The sequence below is a fragment of the Micropterus dolomieu genome, linkage group LG13 (genome assembly GCF_021292245.1).
Source record: "Micropterus dolomieu isolate WLL.071019.BEF.003 ecotype Adirondacks linkage group LG13, ASM2129224v1, whole genome shotgun sequence".
In the NCBI taxonomy this organism is placed as follows: Eukaryota; Metazoa; Chordata; class Actinopteri; order Centrarchiformes; family Centrarchidae; genus Micropterus; species Micropterus dolomieu.
This window is the reverse complement of record NC_060162.1, coordinates 21,254,412-21,278,682: the sequence shown is the minus strand read 5'-3', so window position 1 is coordinate 21,278,682 and position 24,271 is coordinate 21,254,412. Positions and strand designations below refer to the sequence as shown.

The 24,271-nt window shown below is 40.3% G+C and overlaps 2 protein-coding genes across 10 annotated transcripts in view; both read right to left on the bottom strand.

The window, feature by feature from the left end:
- Positions 1-162: 162 nt before the first annotated feature.
- Positions 163-6,386, bottom strand: tmem267 (transmembrane protein 267). Of its 2 annotated transcripts, none has more exons than XM_046066221.1 (3): positions 6,301-6,386; positions 4,226-4,695; positions 163-2,921 (listed from the first exon to the last, which is right to left on the bottom strand). In XM_046066221.1, the coding sequence occupies exons 2-3, from the start codon at positions 4,631-4,633 to the stop codon at positions 2,586-2,588; spliced, it is 744 nt and encodes a 247-aa protein (XP_045922177.1). In that variant the 5' UTR covers positions 4,634-4,695; positions 6,301-6,386; the 3' UTR covers positions 163-2,585. The 2 variants fall into 2 exon arrangements, with proteins under 2 accessions (XP_045922177.1, XP_045922179.1); XM_046066223.1 differs by lacking the exon at positions 6,301-6,386 and adding an exon at positions 6,051-6,109.
- Positions 6,387-16,852: 10,466 nt separating this feature from the next.
- Positions 16,853-24,271, bottom strand: part of cntfr (ciliary neurotrophic factor receptor) — a 262,439-nt gene continuing 255,020 nt past the window's right edge. For all 8 annotated transcript variants that reach the window (XM_046067328.1, XM_046067327.1, XM_046067324.1 and 5 more), the window contains 2 exons: positions 20,705-20,831; positions 16,853-18,473 (listed from right to left, as the gene is read on the bottom strand). In XM_046067328.1, coding sequence (XP_045923284.1) covers position 18,473; positions 20,705-20,831 — 128 coding nt within the window. In that variant the 3' untranslated portion in view covers positions 16,853-18,472. The remainder of the gene's footprint in view (positions 18,474-20,704; positions 20,832-24,271) is intronic.

The following is a 24,271-nucleotide window of genomic DNA, read 5'->3' as shown; positions in this document are numbered from 1 at the left end:
AATGTTTACCGGCCTTTCTTCTTCTGCCTATTGTCTAATCTCACTTCATTTTGATACCATATACCTTTTTACTTAAATATGGAACATGTACAGATGCACAAACACAGAATATATATACACACGATATATTTTACTGAGATAAAAAGAACACTACATTAAAACTATCTTCTTAACAATTTATACCTTCTATTGAAATAAAAACTTAGAAGCATACAAAACAAAAATCAAACAGGAAAAACTTAAATTGTGCAAAATTCAACATAATAATTAATCATTAAAGAAGTTCAAATTGTAAACATAAGCAGCAGTAAAAGACAACGCTTTACTAAAAATGACACTGGTAACTAAAATGGGACGGCAGCCATTGTTTAGCCTCAGTGAAGTAGGTGGAGTGTTTTCAAACCATTCTTTGTACCGTTCAAGAGTTGATATTTTCCAAAATAATTAAAACACAGATGATAGTGCAATAGCAGCAAAACAAAGACTAACGCACACACAAACAACTAAAGTCACATGTAAAGGACTTCTTGTTCTATAACAGACTTTAGGACCTGCTTAGTACCAAATGAACACAATGTGAATCCCTATAGCTCACTGTAGGAGCCTAGTGGACAACAAGAATCACTACAACCTTAATCACCAGCAGTTTCACAGGAAAACAAAAATAATCTGATGGATATTAACATATCTGTTGTGGCTGATATTTGACAACTGAACTCTGTCCCAGATCAAAAATATAAAAGCAGACTGTTAGAAACATTTCGAGGTCCGCTATCCCTTTTTCACTCAAAGCATGTCAGTTGCATTCAAATAACTATAATATGGTCCTAAACATTAACTCCACTATCCACTCTATTACAAAACATTATGCATCATTTAAAAAATACAGTGTGTGATGTAAAACAGCCTTCCTACCTCTATATGTTGTGTGTCTTAATGGATTAAGAATTTTAGTTCAAATAAAAAGTCCATGTCCTTCTGCAAGTTGTGGTTTCACCGCTGAAAAGCCACCGGGGAATTTCAGCCTGTAGACTGTGCTGTATCAGTCATTTAATTACAGTAGCATAACAAAGAAAACTGCAGAAGAACACTATACAGCAAGTTAATGCAGCAATTATGTTTTTTTATATTTCGGTAAATATCAACAAGCATTATGAAGATATTACTGAGCTATTGAACAAATCATTCCCTTGATCTTTCCAGCTCTCGTATGTTTTTGTGTGTGGTGTAAAATAAAGAGGTCAACTGGGACACCGTACACATGTCATTGATAAATTCCAAAATCCTCTGTCATGTCACCCATTTGCTTTTACTGCAACTACTGCACTGGGCCAATTCTGTAAATGTTAACACTCCCAGTGGACTGTCCTGTTTTGAAACAGCACAGCCAGTTTTCCGGCATTGGTACAATAGTAGGAAGCCAGAAAACTAGCAAACAATCTGAATTGTATGGCATCTCTAAACAGCTCTAAACTTCACAGGCTGATTCATGCACACAGTACAAGAGCCGTTTCAAGTACAACAAATAGAACTGGTGCTTTGGATTAACATCGGTTTAATCCAAACAACATCGGATGTTGTTTGTTTTTTCAGCTAAATCCAAAAATGCAGTGTTCAAGATGCTGAAAATGTAATTGAAAACTCTGGCTTCTACAGGAAAAGTTCTTGACTGGACAGTAAGGCTCATCCAAGCAGCGAGATGAAGCGGCAGAGAGGTGACAGCTGGATATTGTAGGCGTCGACAGCCAAAGATAATTTTTGTTTTGCGGTGATTAATAGTGGATCTGTCATTGGAATGTGGTAGTGATTTAAATCTCACTCTCCAATAAATATACAATCCGTTAAATTTCACTACGATGGCAGATGAGCTACTTTAAATGCACAGTGGGATAACGGCGGTTATATACTGCTGGACGCACTGAGGCTGAGAGTGACCCTGATAAACAATACACTAGTGTCGTACAGCCTGTGGTTGACCTTTGGTTGACTTTTCCTTGAGTGTTCTTAGGATGAGGACAGACAGTGATAGTTCAGGTGGTGGACTTGTTAAGAGTTCAGGGGGCCAAGAAATGGCTGTGATTTGTGGAGGTAAAGTCTCTGGTCCCTTTTTACAAGTGTTTGGGTAGATGAACAGATAGCAGGCAAGCAAGCCTCTGCAAAATGATATGTCAAAGCTTTAAAGGGTCACTCCCTAAACACTTTAGACAGTTTTTGGAAATAAGCATCACTCCTCCGATAAGTGAACCGGATTCTGGTACATTTCAATAGCAGAAAAACTTCACAGAAATCCATGATTGGCACCGATAGCGTAACGTTCCTTTTTCGAAAAGCGTTATTTTAGTCTCCATCCATGGAAACTGTGTAAATGTTTTTTTTTTTTTTTTTAAATTATCATATAGTGACAGTGTCCTCGACCTTTGTTTGAAGTTCCTCTTTCAGCATCATCTTTCAGTGCCATGCTGCTCTAGTGTCACAATGTTTTTTTTCTCAAGTAATTTCAAGTATCTGAAAGTTGGTTCAAACAGCAAAAGAACATTTTTGCCCAGAGGCAAGACCTGCGTTAGACGTAGCTAAGTTAGTAACGTCTAAACATCGATGGCCACTCCGTGTTTGGTGGAGATCACATCCCGGGTTCCTGTCAGATACATGAGCACTGAGCACAGATGAGGGAGCGTCGCCGTGGTGCTGACGTACAGCCAGTAGGGGAGCGGCGCTGTGTTGCCGAACGGGCACACCCACAGGCCGTGGCGCACGGCATCCCGGACGTGGTGCGTCGCCATGGAAATGAAAAGCATCCACGGCAGGGAGCACCAGGCGTCTTTGAGGCGTCCGATCCACATGAGGAAGCGGAGGGAGAGGCAGAGGACGGGGATGAGAGAGGAGCAGTGGAGAGGAGGACGCTGAGGGAGCGAGACGGCAGCCTGGAAGGAAAGTGGCGAGAGGGAGTTACCGTATTTAGCAAGGTGATCTTCAGCAGAAGAATAATAATAATAATAATAATAATAATATCACTCCACATTCTACAAATATTATTGCTGGCAGGAGTTCAGCCTTCTCACTACTGATAAGCAATGAGTTCTGCCAGATTTTTTAAAGGCTGCATCATCAAAGAGGGACTGCTACTTATACAGCTGCTTTTTCTTCAGAATATTAATCATGTACCCACATTATCAGTTTTGTGTCTCATTGGGGGGGAAAGCTAAACACATTATTGCTGCTCTTTGAACCTTGGGGAGGAAACTTGTTCATATTTTATTTGATATCCAACAAAATGGTCAAGATGTTTAAGAAAAACAATATGTAAAAAGTCGAGCCAAATGTGTAAGATGCCATGATGTTTGCTGACATCTCTAGAAGACATGGGCTGAAAATTATAAATAAATATAAATTTAAGACAGCCCAACTGGACTTTCCTTTCAGTGGAAACGATATATTTGGCAAAGCCACACTTAATTACCTGATCTCAATCGTCTCACAAACAATCTGAATATTATATTCAGATTGCAATATGTTTGGTGCCAGACAAACACAACATTATGGGGCATTACAGAGCAGAAAGTTAGGACTTTTTCATGTTTTATTTGTGCTTCTGGCCTCGTACATTTCTGAAAAACAACTTTGACCACACAGAAAGAAGTTCACATGCAAAGTAAATTAGTGCCACACTTTTAAAGACTGTTTGCACACTCTGCATTTGCCATGTTCAATACATTTCTAAACTTATTACATATTAGAGCACAGCCCATATGGGATTTTTAAGACCAAAACAGATTTTGATTTGAGATTTGATTTTTAAATCCAATATATCGGCCAATATTCCTTTTTTATTTGTTTCAAAAACACATAACAAAGATTATCCCTAACATTTGCTATGTGTAGTTACGAGACCTCACCAAGATATCTTGACATAATGCAGTTTTAAAATAACCCATTTAATTTTTATTAAAATAGTACTTCGAACAAAAGTACAGCTGATTGCTGTGTTTTGTGGTGGATTTGTGGAGTTCCAGAGTGCCCTCTGGTGGGGAAACTATGCACTCCCACCACTCAAAACATGAATAAAAGATCACACTTCCGTCTGTTTCTTTTTTAATTGTCATTTATCGGCTGTCGTAAACACCAATAGCAATTTTTCCAGTATCGGCTGATAATATTGGCACATCTATTTATTGGTCAGGCTCTATTAAATATGCAGAACAACCCTTGGAAAGGGTGCAGATCTCACCTTGAGTGACAGGGATCCAGCCATATAGAAGTGGTCCAGGTCTATGATGGATGCCAGAAGGCCGGCCAGCAGCACCTCATAGAGATCACTCTTTTTCCTCAGTCCAATAACAACAGCCCATGACCACAGCCCCACCAATCCATGTGTGGCGTTGTCCAAGGCAGCGCGCAGCCAGAGGTGTTGCTGGATGAAGGACAGCTGGAGGGCGTGGTCCGCCACCACACAGAACATACCAAGTCCTGCCGACGCCAGCAGAGAGGCGGAGCTGAACGTCTGTAGGAGAGCCTGAGCTTTCTCCGTCTCCACAGCCAGGCTGAGAGGTACGGGGGCACCTTCTCGCACGAGGCCCACCCCCAACAACGGGGACGAGGAGGGGGAGGAGTCGAGCTTGGAGTAGAATCCTTGCATGTTGTCAAGATGGATGGCTGCGGGGGCCAGTCGCCACTGAAGGTCAGCACAAGTCAGGTAGACTGGAGAAGGAAGGGAGGAGAGGGATTAATGAGGGGAAAAGGAAAGAAGAGAAGAAAAGTGGGATACAGGTGAGTTGTGAGAAACATCATGAAAAGCAAGGGAGGGGGAGACATCACACACAAAAGACTTGGGTGCACCATATTAGCCCTCTAGCTGAGACAGATACATGAGTCACTTGCTTGAAGTCATCTGAGAGCTCTTTGGGCAAATATATAAACAATGCATATTCACAAATAAAAACACAGTTCTTAATAGTAAAAATAACATGCTGTGAAGATGTGTACCTCTGTACAATGTTCTGTTTGGAACGACCACAGCTAGTACAACTTGAATACCTCCCTATTTTAAGAAAGAAATAAGGATTGATTTATTATCATTCCACAAATACTCCTCCCATGAGGTTTTAACAATGTGCCTCTGCCACAGTGCATCAGCAACAGAATACAATAAAAGACACTTTATTGTCCCATGAGGGCAGGGAATTGTATTTCTCTCACGAATAAAGACAATAAAAAGGGAAGACAACACACATCACGGCGATCATATGAATAAAACTTCCCAGTATGAGGGTGTGTTAGTGCGCTTTCTTCTTTATACTGACTCTGCTTGGTACAAAGATACACATACTGTATGTAAGAGTTCATCATTAAACAGCATAATATTCTAATATCACGTTTACCATAGAAGTTTCATGTTTAAAACTGCATGACTGTCCCTGTGGTCTCTCAAGTCAACATGAAGAAACAAAACCTGATCAGCTGCATTTCACTGAAGTACTGCAGCACCACAACCGGCAAAAAAAGACACTTACCTTGAATTATGCTAATTTAAAAATACACCGCATATATTATTAACACGGCAGTCCTAGTCCTATGGTTACCCCTGCTCTCTAACAAAGACACCGTTTCAAACTACAAGGCTGAGGACAAACAGCCTGAGACAACATGTCTGTACTCTAATTCCCATCAAAACCAGCGAGGCCACCGCTCGAGGAGTCTTTTGAACCCAGAGGAAATAATATAAAAATAGGTCTCTCATGCAACTGAGTGAAATGTAGGACAGACTCAACTGGCAGTCTATCTGAATTCATCTCATCGTTACCAGCTGCTGATGTAACAGCGGTCTCTTGCTTTTGAAGAAACACATCTTCTGACGTTATGCTCCCTAAGTATGACATTTTAATTAGCTAGTATAGTTATTTATGTCACCTATTGGTAGCTCCCGGTGAACTGTTGTAACATTAATGACGTTAACATCAGTGAGGCTACCTATGGTTATCATAATTTGTTCTCGTCTGACACCCACAGGTTAACATTAGCCCGTTTAAACAGAATGACATATTAGATAACCTTACCTCACCAGGCTACAGTAACACCACTGACGATGACAGCTAGCTAGGAGCTAACTGGCTAACAGTGACATGAGAGATGATGCTTTGTGTAGGCGGACAGCAGCTGTCACGATTAGCTCCGCTAAAACTGCAATGGATTACACAACATGACACACTTCGCTTGCAATTGTGTAATTCAATTGTGTGTTGGCTAATTCAAATGTTTTTTGGGGTAAATTTTGATCAACCGGTTGATAAATATCACGATACTCACCCCATTGCCTGCATTGAGATACCCAACCGTCAGGTTTACCTCTTCTTCTGTTGTGTTTTGTGGCACTGTTGTGATGTACTGTTTTGTGTGCGGCGCTTTGCTGCCACCCACAGGCCACGGATGGAACAGCCACAGGAATGTCCTTTGTCTTCGAAGGGGTTCTTATTTGTTCCCAGGAAATTAAGATGATGTATAATTTAGCATATAATATATATATATATTTTTTTTAAGCAGAGTAGAAAGTTAGTAGGTTACCTGCAGCCTAAATGGGAGAGTGTGGCAGTTTCCAGCATGTCTTCTTTAAAACATTCTCAGGAGGGATGTTTTAAGAAAAGGAAAAAATGAGTAATAAAAAAGTTTCCACAGTTTGCGTGTTGGACACCTAAAATAGCACACTAACTTCTGTGTTGGGCTGATCAATTAATCAAAATAATATTAAGAGCAATATACAATATAATTGCAGGAGCTGCAAGTTTTTGATAAAGGTAAAATGTGTCACAACATACTATTATAAATGAAGCACTGTGGTGCTACACAAATGCCTGGCCTACAAATCAAATTCTCCAGATGTAAAGGAACACGCTTGTTTGGTACAGACCCTGAGCAAAAGTCAGATTATCATTTTTTATAGTTGTTGCAGTGAAAATGAAATGCAAACTTTACCATTCCCACTAAAATCGTATCTTAGTATGTCACAATCTGTTTGTTAATAATAATAATAATAATGATAATAATAATTACAACTTATATTTCACGGGACCCAAGGATGCTTTTCAGATAACTACAGAGACAGAACAATAAAAGTCCTTCAGGGTTGAATGCCTTTGTGAAGAGGTGGGTTTTTAGGAGGTTTTTGAAGGTGTCCAGAGAGGGAGCATTTCGGATCTCTGAGGGGATGAGTTCCAGAGGGTGGGGGCTGCGATGCTGAAGGCTCTGTCACCAAAAGTCCACAGTCTGGTGTGGGGGACAGAGAGCAAGCCCTTGTTGGTGGACTGCAGGTTCCGTGAAGGTTTGTTGCACATGGTTCAGCCCTACTTCTGTGTTATTTAGTTAATAATCACTGATTTTGACTGAGCTAAATCTTGTAGTGATTATGGGTTAGTCTTTTAAGTTTTTCCTCCTTATTGAAATGTATTTAAATATGAAGCGCTTTGAGAGACTGGTCCTGGCCCACAGCAAAGACACTATCCCTCCCACACTTGACCCACAACAGCTTGCCTGACATCCCAAAAGGTCTACAGAGGATGCGATTTCCACTGCCCTGCACTTTGCCCTGACTCACCTGGAATACAAAAACACATACATCTGGATGCTGTTCACAGATTGCAGCTTTGCCTTTAATACCATTATCCCCTTCAAGCTAACCACCAAACGCCTCTCCCTTGGACTTAAACCCTCCATTTGTGACTGGACCTTGGACCTTCCTGACCAACAGACCTAAATTTGTTATGTTGGGGATCCTCACCTCCTCTGACCCTTAGCTCAGGTACTGCAAGGTTATGTTCTAAGCCTCCTCCTCTAGTCCCTCTTTACCCACGACTGCCTGCCAATTCACTAGTCATTTCTCGTTGTGGACTTCAGGAAGTCCAACAGCTGCCACTCCCCTATATATATCAATAGGGTCGCTGTGGAACGTGTCTCCAGCTTTAAATTTTTTGAGTCCACATCAGCGGGGACATCTCCTGGAAGCCAAATACTGACTTTCTCGTGAAGAAGGACTCAAAAACTCCTGCACCTCCTGAGGAAGCTGAGGAGCGGCCATCATCTCCCAAAATACTGACCAGCTTCTACCACTGCACCACTGAGAGCATCATGACCAGTGGAGACGTGTTCTCTGGAGTGACGAATCATGCCTCCCTGTCTGGCAATCTGATGGACTAGTCTGGGTTTGGCGGTTGCCAGGAGAACGGTACTTGCCTGACTGGATTGTGCCAAGTGTAAAGTTTGGTGGAGGGGGGATTATGGTGTGGGGTTGTTTTTCAGGGGCCCCTTAGTTACAGTGAAAGGAACTGTTAATGCCTCAGCATACCAAGACATTTTGGACAATTTCATGATCCCAAATTTGTGTAATAGTCCTGACCTCAACCTGACAGAACAACATTGGGATGAATTAGAGCGGAGACTGCAAGCCAGGACTTCTTGTCCAACATCTGTGCTTGACCTCACAAATGTGCTTCTAGAAGAATGGTCAAAAATTCCCATGAACACACTCCTAAACCTTGTTTAGCAATATTATCGTGACTAGCCTCCCTTCTTTAAAACCTGCTAGGAGTGAACGGCCACCCTAATAAAATTGGTGGCCACCCAGTGGGCTCCCCTGGTGAAGGGCATATTCATAAAATGCTATATACTGTATATTTTATGTAATCGCTGGGTTTGAGTGAAAAGGTGCTCAGCAGGATACAAGTGATCTCATATTAGGCTCTGTCACGTTAAGAGAGTGACCTCTGACCCTGAGGTGTGACAGACTATGATGTTTATTTTAAGAGAGGCCTCCGATTGGTCTAGGTAGGTGATATCACGTTTCCAAACTTGTGATTGGTTAAGGGGCGGGACTGACAGGCAGAGCAGATCGGAGTTACACCGGTCAGCCTGCTGCAGCCAGTGTGTCTGTTTTCTGTGGAGTTAGTGACCAGCTGCAGAGGAAAGAAAAGTGTAATTTAATTAATATACAGAGACGGTTCGTAGCTTGGCTACTTTATAATAAGTTTGTCACACTGCTACACAATGTTGTGTATTGTACTGTGTGTTGGGTTGAAAGTTATACTAGTCTGCAGATAGCTATGTTGCTAACCTGTTGCTAACAGCAAGCTAACGTCGTACCGACACAGGAGCCCCCGACAGCACCGCGTGTGACCGGGAAAGTACCTCTGGCTTCAAGGGAGACCATCCTGTGCCCATAGTCATCTTCATCTTTTCTGAAAGGATTCAGATTGAGTCATCTGGAAGATGCTGTGAAACTGGGCTTAATGTTACTTGGAAGGGAAATTGTTGCTGTTTGAGTTTGCTGCATACTGTGAATGTAATTGTTCATGTGGTCATTTATAGACTTATTTATCTGATAATAAGTTTTTGATGTCCAGTTTGATGTAAGGTTTCGATTAGAAAAATGATGTGTGCATTAGCTATAGCAGAGAGCCATTTCATCAAGGCATCACAGAGGACATGGATAGAGTTTACTTTTAGTAGCTGCAGTTTCTCTGAGCACCACTAGATGGTAAAAGAGGCCACCTAATGAAAACAAATGGCTGGCCCTACACACTGTAATGAAATAGCATGCATATTGTGAAGTGGCGAAAACTCCTGCAGCCTCCTCTTAAAAGGCACAAACTGAATTCTCTCACAATAGTTTATGCTGATGTTTCAGGATCCAACATGTGTGGGAGACTAATATAATGAACAGCACAGTATACATCAAAATAAAGGTAAAAAAAAGTCATCCTGCAAATAAATGTTTGTTTTAGTTTTGTTAAAAAATTGTTTTTTGATGAACGTGACAGGCAGAATAATCCCAATGTTGAACCTTGACTGGCAGATAATATTGGCTCCCGCATTTCAAATTAGTCATACCTGCTGAGTGGAGGGTTTTTAAATAGGTGTGTCAGTTCAAATCCTGAAACTTGCCATGCAATAAATTTAAATTTCACCACTCGCATAAAATCCAATCTAAATAATGTCTCTATTAAAGGTCCAAGATCATATCTGCAAAGACAAGTTTAATCCCTTTTAATGGGATGTCTTTAATGAGCCTGGTTCTCTTTATTCAAAATGACTACCTCAATCAGTGGTTTGCTTTTTCTCCATTTAAGCTCGGTCAGCCCTTTGAAGGTCTATTTAGTGATCTTATGCAAGCCTGTTCCTCACTGTCCCACGGCTCTACGTTTGCTGATTTATTTAGTGTCCATGGTTGCTTTCTAATTTGAAAGACCTGTGTTGGACGCTAAAAAGCCTGACCCTGTCACTGAAATGTTCTGGATCATGTTGTTCAGCTTCACAATGAGCTCTGATTGTTTTTTTTTGAGGGAGGACAAAACAGAGAGAGTTGTTTTTTTGTTTTTTTTTACACCAGAATGGCATAAAGTGACTCATCATGCTTCCACATTTGGCTTGATTTTTGAGTTTGTTGAATGGTCTAAATCTTGTCTGGATTTATCTGTTCAGGGGAAAATGAGCCTCACTTCTTGCAGCGTTACGGGGTTAAATGCAATCATGAGAATCACCCCCATTTGGAGGACGAGGCTGCGGTCCAGAGTGAGTAACATTTCTGTGCTTGACAGAAATCTTGGACAGCAATGCTCCAACAGTAATTGTGGTGAATAGCAACGCAACCTCTCATTTCGTGGCATCGACTTACAATTCATAGATGTTCTGTCTTGTTTATTGCTGACAAGCTAATGGTGGAACTGTCCAGTGATTATCATGTCCCGAATCTGTGCTTATGTTTTACTTGTTTTTAGTTTTCAGTCATCATTTCCTATTTTATTTTAGTAAACTCACTTCTATCTTTTATATTTCATATAGACTCACTCCTGCCCTCATGTGTCTCCCGCCTGTGTAATTACCCTGCCCTGATTTGCTTGACCTGTCCCTCATTACCCTTCCTCCCTCGTGTATTTAGTCCTTGTGCTCCCCTTGTCTTTTGCCTTTTCTAACCGGTTGCCCTTCTGTGTACTTAGACCCTGCCTAGGCAAATTTAGGATACCTTGGCCTTCTTGGACTGATCACTATTTTTTTTTATTCTACCTGCTCTATAGTTTGAGTTGTGCTATTGAGTCCTTTGTTTGTTTCCAGCTCTGATAGCATTTGGCTGATATGAGAGGCAAAGATCATCGGGATTGTAAAGCTGATGATACACGGGGCAACTTTTCAAACAATGTTGCTAGGCAATCTTGCTGGTGGCAAGTCCGACTATGTTTTGAACGGATAGCGGCAGCGAGGGGCAGGTGGCGGAGTGGTGGGGGAAGGGGATTAAGGTAGTAATCTTTGCTCATTACCACTGACGGCAACTTTGCCCAGCACAATTGCTCTAAAAATTGCTCCGTGTATCATCAGTTTAACCATCTGGCCAAGCAAGTCTCTAAACATGTGACACAACATATTTTTATTCAACAAGTAGCAGGCCATACAAAAAGAAGAGAATGAGATTTTGGGTTTGCCTCATATACTTAAAAACGTAAGTGTTGACTAACAAACAGTTTGTAATGCAATTATTTGACATACTGATATTCTGCTTGCTCCCGGCAAAAGGCAGAACAATGGGGACTGGGCCATCCAGCATAGACAGAGGAGATATGAAAGATATGAACCATGCGTCTAAATTATTTAGTACCATGGAGAGAGGCACAGAGATAGAGGCTGCGTTTGAATGGTTCAGCACCATAGACAGTGCACATGAAGGAGTCTGTCTCTTCTGCCCTCCAGTGGCCAAACTCAGTGTAAAATCAATCAAAAGGGTACAAAGTTTTGAACTTGATAGGTTGCAAAAGTTGCAAGACTTTAAAAGTGTGCTTTTGCTTAGCATTTGTTACAAAAATTAATGGTTTGTTTTCACTTTCTGGCCACTTTATAAGGCATAGCAGTCCAGTAAAACACAACCACTAACTATGACTTCAGTAATAAACATATAGTATAATATTAGTTAACACCATGGCCATAATAAGCTTCGTAAAGGTAGAATATGTGTCTGTACTGGAGTGCATTAGATTGAATAGCATTATATTCAAATATTCATGCCCCCTCATGTTTGTAAATGTAAACCTCTCTGACAGTGTCAGTCAAACCTTAGTAGTGGTAGGCTACATTAGAATATCAGTTTCTTTGTAAAAGTAGAATATATGGTTCCGGTGTTGTTACAGGTGTACCCAATAAATTGGTGACTGAGTGTATGCTAACATTCAAACAGGTTCCCTTATTAGAAGATTGAGAACACTTCCTCCTTAGTATGTATGGCGGAACACAGATTTTCCGAAAAGTAAACAACACATCGCTGCCAAATGCAAAAGCACCAGTGTACCGAATGTGCCACATTTTTTGATGTATTTAATGTATGTGTGGCTTCATCTGTGTGAAAAATACACTGGTGAAATATTGCCCAGGAGAATGCAAGAAGGATGAGAAGTTTGTTGGAAAAAAATGCATGTAGGCGCTGTAAATTGGTAGCAAGAAAAAGAAGTTAAAATACCACGTGAGAGAGAGGAATTGTAAAACAGAGAGGTATAGAAAGTCATATAGCAAAGACAGAGAGGAAATACGTTGAGTGTTTAAAGAGGCGAGAGCCAGAAGCCCAATTGAGAGGGAAGGAGAGATCGTGTCATTCATCTAGTTATCAGTGAAAGGTCAAACTAGTCATTAGAGCAGAGCAAGGCTGTTGGAACTGACAGGCTGTGGATGGTGTCTCCACATCTCTCTCACACACACACACACACGCACACACACGCTCTTTCCTATATACTTGAGGTTAATGTGGCTCACATTACAGTTCAGACAAAGTTTCAATTGCCGTTTAATTAAAATTCAGTTGAAATATCAGCTGAAAAGTTCAGTAATGCGATTTATGAACTCTTATTCATTAAAAAAGAAAGAAATATGATTTTCTCTGACTGTTTAGAACACAAATAACAAGAAGGACAAGATAAGTCTTGCGGCTTCTTTACTGTCCTTGTTCCCTTCCATCTCTGTCATTGTAAATATTAATTGAGTTCTCATCAACACCCCCATTTATTAAAAGATAGGACAGGCCAGTATGAGCAAGGGAAGAAGGGAGGAAGGAAAGACTAATGAATGCAATACCCACAGCAGCAGATACACTCTTGTCTTCACACACACTCAAAGAGGACTCCAGCTGACAGCTGTTAGATGGTGTATTGATTTGTCCTCGGTCTCCAGATCAGCCTGCCAGAACTTGTCAGAATATTGAAAGAAAGAGAGGGAAGAGAGACAGTGAGACATATTAAAGAGAGAGACAGGCACAGAGAGTGAGAGCTAAAGGTCAAAATGGGAATTTTGACCAACAATATCTCCCTTCATATGTCAGTGCCACCTTATGTTGATATTTCCTTGAATGTATCAGGCTGAATGTTGATATTGTATTTATCTGTCTATGTTCACAGGCAACACTTTTCTGTTGGTTGTTCCTCCAATATCTGTATGGTTAAAGGATTATTCTGGTTTATTACAATTTGAATCTTATTTTTGTAGGTTTGGCCATCATTTCCATCAGGTATAATGACATGTTCTTGCCAATTTAACATGGTGATGTCAGATGGGCTACCGAACACAATCAAAACCCCACTTTTGTCAAACTTATTTGATAGAGAAAATAAAAGGGTAAAATGATTGCCAGAAGAGTCTGTTGCAAACATTCACAGTTTACAGGTCGACCGTTGTTCGGATAACGCTTGTGTTTCTCGTGCTATCTTCAACTCTCTCTGTACACTGAATTTTCATTACTTTGATCTAGGGCTGCATGATTTGGAGAAAAAGTCATATTGCGATTATTGTGGACAATATTGCGATTTGCGATTCGATTATAATGGAACAAATGGTACTGAGACTACTTGCTTGATTGTCAAGGAAAATGCACAAAATACTGACATTTTGAAATGTGTTTTTCTCAACTTGAACGAAGTTCAACAGTAAACAACATTTATAACAATAACTTTAGTAAAACAGATGTAAAACAGAACAACACAGCAGAGGCTCTATCACAACCTCGAGGAGGAACTACTGTAAATGAGTGTATTAGTATAATATTATAACTAGAGGCGGATCGATATATCGGCCGGCCGATGTTAGATGGAAGTTTGATTGACACATTTTGGACTAATCATTTTGGAGAAATCTTGAAAAAACTGCCAGGAGACGCACTGTCCAGATTACCATGAGGACTCACGGTGTTCCGGACGGCTGAAAATTCCTACTCACTATAGAATTTGCGGGAAAAGGTCAAGTGTCCGGAATACAGTGAGTCTACGTTATAGTTTCTGACTTATTCTAAATATATCTGCGAGCCGCCTGTCTGCAGTTAGTCGGCGCGTCTGAAATGATTAAACCAGAGCGGACATGTAAAGAAACGTGAGCTGAATAAGAATCTAACACAGCTTCTTGTAGCTCCTCTTTTTGTGACGTTGTAGATGTGAAACGCTGTAGTCAGAGCCGTAACGGCTCTGGTTATAGTTATAACGTTAGTTAAATAAAATCTCAAAGTTGCAGGTCCTCATTGCAGAGAGTCATGTTGTATTAGATGCATTCAACAGCAGCTTTCACGTAGCTTTGGTTACAATTAAAGAGTGCTGGTAAAGGGATGAAAATGAAATTTTGGCAGATCATGTGTAAAGTGAAATACACATGCTTATTCTCTCTCACTCTCTTTGTTTACAGACGGCTGAAAATGTTGCACCTTCCAGTAGCAAATATTTATTGATGTGCAATTGTTCACATGTTCACTTTTTGAGACTGTAATCGATTTTATTAACATAATCCATTTAGGAAAAGGTTTTATAGCCCACATACATACCAGCTTTCAATATTAGCCTGTTCTAAGTGTAGTTTATACAGTAAAGAGGTCTACTATCCAAATCATTCTTAAAATCAAAATACCGGCTCATAAATCAGCTCTTTTTCAGTTTAATATCGGCATCAGCCCCCCAAAACCAATATCGGTCGGGCTCTAATTACAACATTAAATAAAAAGTATATTGTTCAGTTAATAGTATACTGTTAGTATAATGTTAATATATTAATATATTATTATTATATTCATTATTATATATTATATTATATATATCTAATTTCATATAATACTATACCATTTTATCACTAGTTGAATATTAAATCCAGTTACAACTGTTTCATTTCTATGGGTTTGTATTTATTTATTTAATCCTTGTGCAAGCAAAAGGCTCTACATTGGTCTCTAATTTGTTGCTTGTCAATAATCACATTATCATATTATCTGCAGCACGTCAAACTTTTTCTAATGTCTAATGTGATTGGTCGGTTGATGAGAGGTGACTGACATCACTTTATAGCTTTATGAAAAGCTGAAAAACAAAAGGCAGCAGTACAGCTAACGTCAACTGGCCAGCGATCCAAAGCCAAACCTTCTTTATCTTTTCCCTGTTCTCTTCTGTCTTATCGCTTCAGCTGCTGACGACACGTAACGTTACTGTAACTGTCTCTGTCACAGAGCAACCGGCCCACCGGCATTTCTGTCGGTGCTCCGGGGGCGAGTCCGGATATGTTTTGAACGATTAGTGGCGGGGCCTGGAGGGGGGGCTACAGTAGGTTGTTGTCTTTAACGTTACCCGCTCACTGCCCATAAATTACTTTTTGTGGTTCCTACTTATCTGTTTTAGGGGCACATGCGAGAGCTCGGTGTGGCCGGAGATAATGAGCAGACTGCAGTGCAAACTGAGAGGAAAGTCTCACACTCAAAGCACACTTTTTCTGCTTAAATCGCACACCTTTTGTGGTTATGTAATCACGCAGGTCAAAGTTTTACACTTATTCAGTGTAACATCTGAACAACATCTACTGATAGATTGGCACACATTTTTCCACAGACATGCATGGTTCCAAGACAATTGAACCTGCTGAGTTTGGTGATCTAGCAAGGGATTTCCTCTCATGACTCCAGCAGGTTGACATGTTTAGCTGTTATTGAAACATCTCAACAAGTATTCATTGGATTTGGTGTGAAATTTGTTACACACATTTGTATTTCCAAGAGGATGAATTGTGATTACTTTGACCTCTCTGGTGCCATTTTCAGATCAAAATTTTGACCCAGTGATTGCGCTATACAAGGGTAAATTCCTGCAAACGGGAAAAAAAAATAAAAAATTCCCATTAGCCTCAGCCATACTTTTAGTACAAAAAAGGAAATGTTAGCAAATGTCAGCATGTCGTTGTGAGAATGCTAGCATGCTGATGTTAGCATTTAGCTCAAAGCTTAAGTACACCCTCACAGAGCTTAATCTTGTTTTTCATTAAGCAGGAAACTGACTTTAACACTTAAAGCTCAAATCAGTGTCCTCCGGTAGCATCTGTGTGCACTACATGGTACAACTGACATATTTAATTTCAAATGGTTGAGGCATAATGAGATCATTATAAAGAATGGACACAAATCCATTCCCTGTGTCGAAATACCAACTATGGATCCATGTTAAGTGTCATGAAAATATGCAGTGGCGATATAGCTCATCTGTAGCTACTTCTCCCACTGAGCCAAACTGAGAAAAACCTTCTCTGCAAGGTCACAAGTATTGATTTTGGCAGACTTGAAGTGAAGCAGTGTTTCTTTATGGCATAACGTGGGAAGTAAGAAATGCATGATGACTGTTATTTTACTGAAATGTATTGCACGTGTGTTAATGGTAGTTAAAGAAAGAATGCGTTTCTGCCCCTCCGTTGACACCTCACCTCATTGGAATTTTTTTTTTAGGAGAAAATAATCTAGAAGTGTGGGAAGAAGAGATGACCATGAAGTATTGTGTTCTCAGTGTATCAGTTGGAAAAGCAAAATGAGTATGAGGCCAGCGCATCATCATTCATTGTGAAATGGTCACATTTAATGGTTGAAACCTGTCATTGTATATACATCTATAAAAAAGACCCCAGGTACAGGTTACGACATTCTACTGCTAATACATACATTATTATTAAATAATAAACTTTTTGTTCAATGTTAAAGTTACATATCATAGTTTACAAAATAGGATCAAGGAGAATTAAGCCATTATGAATGTCTGGAAGAAAAAAACCCCAACTAAAATCCTCTATGTGTTTTTATTATTTGTCCATAAAATAAAAAAATACAATAAAACACATCAATATTCCTTTGAATAACATAATATTAACTGGTGATATTGGCTATTGAAATGTAAACTGCAAAAAGACATTTTTTTGTATGGTTTTTAAAGGCGTCAGAAAGCAAACAGTTTTGTGTTTTGTTTGTATTTTACAGCACAGAGCAGAATGGAAAACCAACAATCGTACCAATGCTTCAATAACCAACTCTGTCGTCGTCAGTACAAAGTAAAACCAAAACAAATGGGTGGACAAAGAATTGTTCAGTCTCAAATCCACTTTATTATTATTATTTTTAAAATTTTTTTTTACAATCCAGGTCGTCCTTGCCGTTCGCTGAAAGCAGAGTGTAAAGCTAATTGTCTAAATAAGCCAGACTACCGTTACTGAATTCTTCAAAGTGTTAGTCCTCATATGGTAAAACGGCTCGCTCCGTCAGTTTGACTCAGTCGCTGGAGTTGACAGATTCAGAGTCTAATTGGGTGATTTTGTGACTTCTTTGTTATATGGTAGGTTTACACAAACAGCAGCCGCAGGGTTCCTCAGATTTGTCCAAAGTTTCATTTGTATACCGTTTGAGTCGGTACCAATCAGGTGTTATACACACACATGCGCGCGCTGACACACACACTGACACACACATACACAACTTTTCTGGGATTTTTAACCCACGACGAAGGCAGACACAGGCTTCAGGAAGCTCAGTGAATTGTTTGGGAATCACTTGTTGGGGGTGAAGTCGAGTCTTTGGCATGATGATTTAGCTGTATGGGGAGTGCTACGCTAACTATACACGCAAACACACAAATGCTCTATGTGTGTGTGTGCGTGTGTGTTTGTATGTACAGTGCTGCAATATCTGAAGAAAGTGAAAATCAAGACAATCAATTGATCAATAAAAACAAGATCACAAAGGTAATGAGGAGATTGATTTTGTTGTTCGAGGAGTTGGTTTTCTTGCTCTTAAGATGAGATTCCCAAACCAAAGTGTTGTCTGCCAAAGAAAGTCTGCTGTGGCCCGTCAAAGCCACCAGGGGGTAATATAAGACTGTTTATGCTGATATCACTGCTGCTGTTGTGGTTGTTGCCGCTGCTGTTGATGAGGGTGATGCCGCTTTCAAAAGTTCTCCTGACAAATATCTTTTGGCGCCATTAATCTAAAAATGCGGAATCGCATTATCATCGTCTGATTTCACGTCTAAGTAATCTTGGTGTGTAACTGTGTGATGGACAGAAATGATCAATGCACTGTATCCTTGAAACATGTGCAAAATAGAAAAATGACCAGGCTCCTCCTCCTCCTCCTCCTCCTCCTCCTCCTCGTCTTCCTCCTGCTCTCTTCACGAATAAGACATATACATCTGGAGAGAGGAGACAGAAGCACAAATTAGGCATCTACAAACATTCCTAGACAACCATGGCATCCAGGAGAAGTTCCAGTCTGGCTTTAAACCACGTCATAGTACAGAAACAGCACGCCTATATAGCCAATCTCGCCTTGAACACTGTGTAGGTATCAAAGGTATTGTCTTGAAATGGTTTCAGTCATACCTGACTGATAGGAGCTTCTCTGTTCATTAAGCTGAACACTTTTTGTCAGCTGCTCCTCTCACCTGCGGGGTCCCTAAAGGCTCTAATCTGGGCCCTATCCTCTTCTCACTGTATATGCTGCCACTGGGTTCCATTTTCCAGAAACATAGCATCTCCTATCACTGTTTTGCTGATGATGTCCAAATCTACTTGCCTATGAAATCCATAACCAAAGAGTCTGTGAAGCCATTGTTAGACTGCTTAAAGGAGGTAAATGAATGAAAATAAAACACAAAGATCATCACGTGTGGACGTTTAGACGCACTGGGTGACCCTCTTGGCACTTTGGGCCCCTTAGCCTCCCAAAATTGATCCTCTGTTAAAAATCTTGGTGTTATTTTTGACACCTTATTCCGGTTCAATAAGTAAATCAGTGCAGTCGTCAAGACCAGCTTCTTCCAGTTAAGACTTCGAGCTAAAATAAAGGCCCATCTTCCTCCCAAAGACCTTGAAAAAGTCATTATTGTAATTCATTATACATGGGTCTACATCAGAAATCTTTAAATTGCCTCCAGTTAGTCCAAAAGGCAGCTGCTCGCCTTTTAACAAAAACAAAAAAACCTGAACACATAACGCCTGTCTTGGCCTCCCTCCACTGGCTACCTGTCCGTTATAGGATAGATTTTAAGATTTTAAGATTTTATTGCTTGTTTTTAAGGCCTTAAATGGTCTGGCGCCATCTTATCTGGCTGATCTCTTAAGCCACCATTCTCCAGTCAGAACACTGAGGTCAACAAATCAGCTGCTCTTGGATGTCCCGAGATCAAAGCTTAAAAATAAGGGCGATAGAGCCTTTGCAGTGGGTGCCCCCATCCTATGGAACAACCTCCCCATGCATATTAATGCTGCACAGACCCTTCAAACGTTTAAATCTCTGCTTAAGACGCACCTTTTTGCAGTAGCTTTTTTTATTTTTAGCCCAAGAAGAACCCAAGGACAACAACAAACGCACGTTTGTACATTTTCAGCTGAGGACTGCAGCTTACTTTGGCTAGCCTTCAACTCAACAATCAATCATGATTTCAGTTAAATGACAAAGTCTTCTTTGTCCCTCGCTATTTTCTCTCTCTTCCTCCACTTTGCAAACATCGGCATCATAATCACATCGTGTTCACACAGGTAAGCGTGATGTGCGACAGTAATAAATGTCCGTGCGAAACACTGTGCTATATAGTTATATGGATTAAACGAAGCCTCGATGCAAAGAATTTGCGTTGATGCATTTTAGTAATCAAATTAATCGATTTAATCGATGAATCGTTTCAGCCCTAGTAGAAATACAAAGTAGCACTGCCTTTGGTGTATGTATTCACATTTACATAGAGCCACTGCAGGGAGGGGGATGACCAGGGGGAAAATATGGAGTGCAACTAAGTTGATTGAACATGGTTTATGTAGTGAAATAAAAAAAGAGTTTGCTGATGCTATAGTGCTAACCTGATTAATTTTTTTTATTTCAATCTACCTCAGGGCTCGTCTTTTAATTACTGCTCCCCAATATTCTTAATGATTGATAAGAATTCATTCTCTGGTGGTGGCAATAACATTTTCGGCTTCTGAGGGGGGGTCATAACAGAAAAAAAAACTATTGGGTTAAAGTGTTATTATGTTTGTCAGTGTTCCTCTTTTGATTAAACAGGATGCAAAAAACATATTTTCTGTTTGTACACCTTTACAGAAAGCTTTGTTGCGATCCAATAACATTCAGCTTTCTAAGCGTTCATTGTTCAACATCTACATCTTCGACAGACACGTACTATTACAACATGATTTACCTTCAGGGGTCCTGCAGAAAAATATGAAGAAAAAATCCCTGTTGGGTCATAAAACAAACTCACCCAATAATTGTTGCACTTTTCTAAATGCGCTCGACATCAATACACATGCATCGACCTGCCAATACATGTCTGAATGACTGACTTCATAATCAATTCAAAGATGAGGGGTTGCAGACTCATTACATGAAGTGTGTGTGTGTGTGTGTGTGTGTGTGTTCGCTCACCACATGAACAGCAGCAGCATTCCTAACAGCAAAGGAGAGAAAAATGTGAGGAGCCTGGCAGCTCTGCCCACTGGAGGTTCAGCCTTTTGTGGTGCGTTGGAGGACGGTATGGGGGAGGTCTTAGTCTCTGGAAAAACAATCAGAAAACACAATAAACCTTACTGATCATATTTCAATGAACTCCTCTGAATCTTGCTTCATTTGCGTGTGTGTGTGTGTGTGTGTGTGTGTGTGTGTGGTGTGTGTTACACAATTGTTTTGTTCCCAAGTGGCAGAACATCCAAAAATGGTGTTTCGATGAATGGACACTGAAATGTGCTCATCATGCCGGGAAGAAGCAAACAGAAAGGGAAATACAGCGCAGAGTGAAATCAATTCTAATCAGCAAGCGCAATCAATATGGGACTTGTCAAGGCAGTTATGAAGTGAACTGGACAAAAGAAATCTCATTCACACTGAAGCCGCAGGGAGAAGGAGAGAGAGAAGGACAGAGACAGAACAACAGCAGATGACATAGAAATATAAGAAAGGGAAGACGAGGTAAAGGGGAAAGTGAATTGAGGTGGATAAGCGAAAAACAAAAGGGGAATTAATATATTGCTGATAAGAGGTGGTCTAGTACACAATTTGACAATCTACCCATTTACAAACCTCATTTGAGTTTTTCCGTATTTGTATAGCGCCTTTCTAGTCTTTTCGACCACTCAAAGCACTTTTACACTACATCTGCATTCACCATTCACACAGAAACTAACATTCACACACATTCATACACCAGAGGCATTTCAGGGTTCAAGGATACTTCGACACGCAGCCTGGAGGAGCCGGGGATTGAACCACCGACCTTCCGATTAATGGGCAACCCACTCTACCAGAACAATAAATCAGTTAAAAAAAGAAAAATGCCCTCAGTGACTTCAGACTTGCCCCCAAAGACTTAAATCTTAATTCTCAAATGTGCCCTTGATCATCAATAAAGTATTATCTTCTGGTTAAGTGTGCAGGTTTAGGATGGGGAAACTGCATGCACACTTGATGAAACAATTTTTTTCCCTCATCGCCTCGTACATTTTCTGTCAATTCCATTATTTAAAATTTTAAAAGTGTGTGAGGCTGGTACGAAAACACTCGTGGAAACATAAATATGCTGAAAACAACTATGTGCTTAAGCTGTTTATAGTGCTTCAGCTTGGTTTTACGTTGCCTGACAAATGAAAATATCACAGTTTAATGTTTTATAAATCAGGGCTATTGCTACAGCTGCAGGCAGCACAGTAGATATTAACTCATGCACACTGTTTGCAGCTCAGTCTAGAACCCACATCATTTTTTTTTTTTTTTTTTTTACAGGAGAGAGAATATGATTTCCCTCTCCTTCCAATTAATGACTGTAGTATAGTACAATGTTGGGAGTGGGGAGATATTAGGGGGGAGCGTCCAGGTGTGAAATAGCCACAGAGAGAGAGAACTAGGACATGTTTAACATGATCAGCAGCTCAATGCAATACTTCCTGCCTGCAGCAAAACATTTTGCTCCGGAGTAGTGGAGAAAATAAAAAATTAGGCAGACATAATGTGATGGTGATGAGGAGAGACAGTTGTGGTGGTGTACGTCGACGTAACAAGCTAGCCGGGGAAAGGTAAAGAGATGGGGACAAGACAATGATGTGAGGAGGAGAGAGGACTGATAAGCAATGGCAGGGAAGTAAAACAGGTGAAGGAGGAGAGCAGGCAGAAAAGTGAGCATGAAATGAGCCTCAATTGCTATTGGTATGAAGGAGCTACTCAATAACAAACGTTCTGCGGTTACAGAAAACAAAATTCCAAATCAAAAAGTGAGCTGATTTAACCTGCTGGATGAATTCTTCAGGTATCCACAAAGCCTAAACTGTAGCTTAAGATCAGTGATTGGGTGTTTGGCAGCTTGGGAGTCATTGCTAACTTCTGTGCTTATGTTTTTTTTCTAACTCAGATACTACATTTTTATGGGCAATTTTCATGCCATACAAGCCTTGGAAGAGCTCTAAATATGTCACCTAACATCGTCTATGGAGAAACTGAATGAGAATTTTACTTCTAGAACGCCGAAAGCCTGAAATAACACCTTTATGTCCCCTTAATGACAGCCTGCAGCAGAAGAGGACCTTAAGGTGGTTTCTGCTAATAAAGCACTTGCATGCAGATAAACACATACTCTGACTCTACGAAATACCTTGAAACAGAAACTAAGCATTTATAAATAGCTGTAGACATGAAGAATATAAGAAGTGATGTCTAGTGTAGCCTGTTTGGTACTAGACGGTGTCCAGTTTCTGTCTCACAGAGTGAGGGCGAGGCAGAAACGCATATCTTAGATGCTTGCAACACTAAGGATGGTTGCAACTTTTTAAAGCCTCAACTGATCTGCTTTTTTACTTCCGTGGAATGTTGTAGCCAAGCGATGGTCCAGTCACTATGGGATGGGATTTCTAAATGTCATTTTTCTGTCACTGCACTATGCTTCTGATGCGAAGTGAGGCTGTTGCTGCCAAGACACAGTACAGACAATGGCAACTAGCTACTTATTTTTTTAGTTTAACTCCCAAGGTATGGGTGACCTGCTACTGTTGATACATGACCAGAGATAAAAAGTGAGAGGAAAAAAAGGGAGGAAGAGGAAATGTGGCAGAGGAGATGCGAGAAAGACAGAGAGGAAATGGAGAAAGTGTAACTGTGTGCTCAGATTGTGAGCTACACAATCAATAAGTCACAGGAAGTCCGTTCATTTCCTCTTTGGCTGAGCAGCCAGGAAATATTGGTCAGTCTTGAGATGTTAACAAGTTGGTCAGCTGAAAAAAGTTGGCACTGGCTGAACTTTGTGTGTTTATTGGCCTGTTTGTGGACAGGAAATCAGATATTTTCCTTATTACCCTACTGATGTTATTCTGTTTCACGGACAATTGCTCCAAATTGAATAACTACTTGATAAATATTTGAAATGTCTACTAAATAAATATGTGGAAAAAGTGTGTGTTAGCATCAGCTTCCTTATACACATTAATATTGAAGACATAACACACATAATTACATAATTAACTGAGCTCCAGTAACTGTGATACATCATGCCCATTAAAGATGGCATGTTTTTTCCCCAGTAGTGTTTTTATCAGCCACTGTAATGACAGAGAGGGGGCTGATACGCAACAAGGGCCCCTTCCTGGACTTGAACAAATGACTTTGGGGTTACGTACACCCTCGACACCTCAGCTCTAATTATTCTGGAATTCCTGGTGAACTGGATGCATGCAAGTGTTGCTGCGGCAGGGTCACATGAACGCTTTGTCTATAGTAGACAGTGACATCAGTGTCTAGTTGAAACATCTGTTTATCACATCTTCTCTCTCCAGTTTGCCAACTGTTCTACTTGGCTAAGCACACAGAGTTTTTAAAGTAAAAAAAAAAACAATTTCTCCCATGTTTTTTTGCACAAATTAAAAATGAGCATAACAAACAGGTTGATGGATGTGCCGATTGTTTCTTAGTTCCAAACTGCTTTTATTTTGAAGACCAGAGGGATAAAAAAAAAAC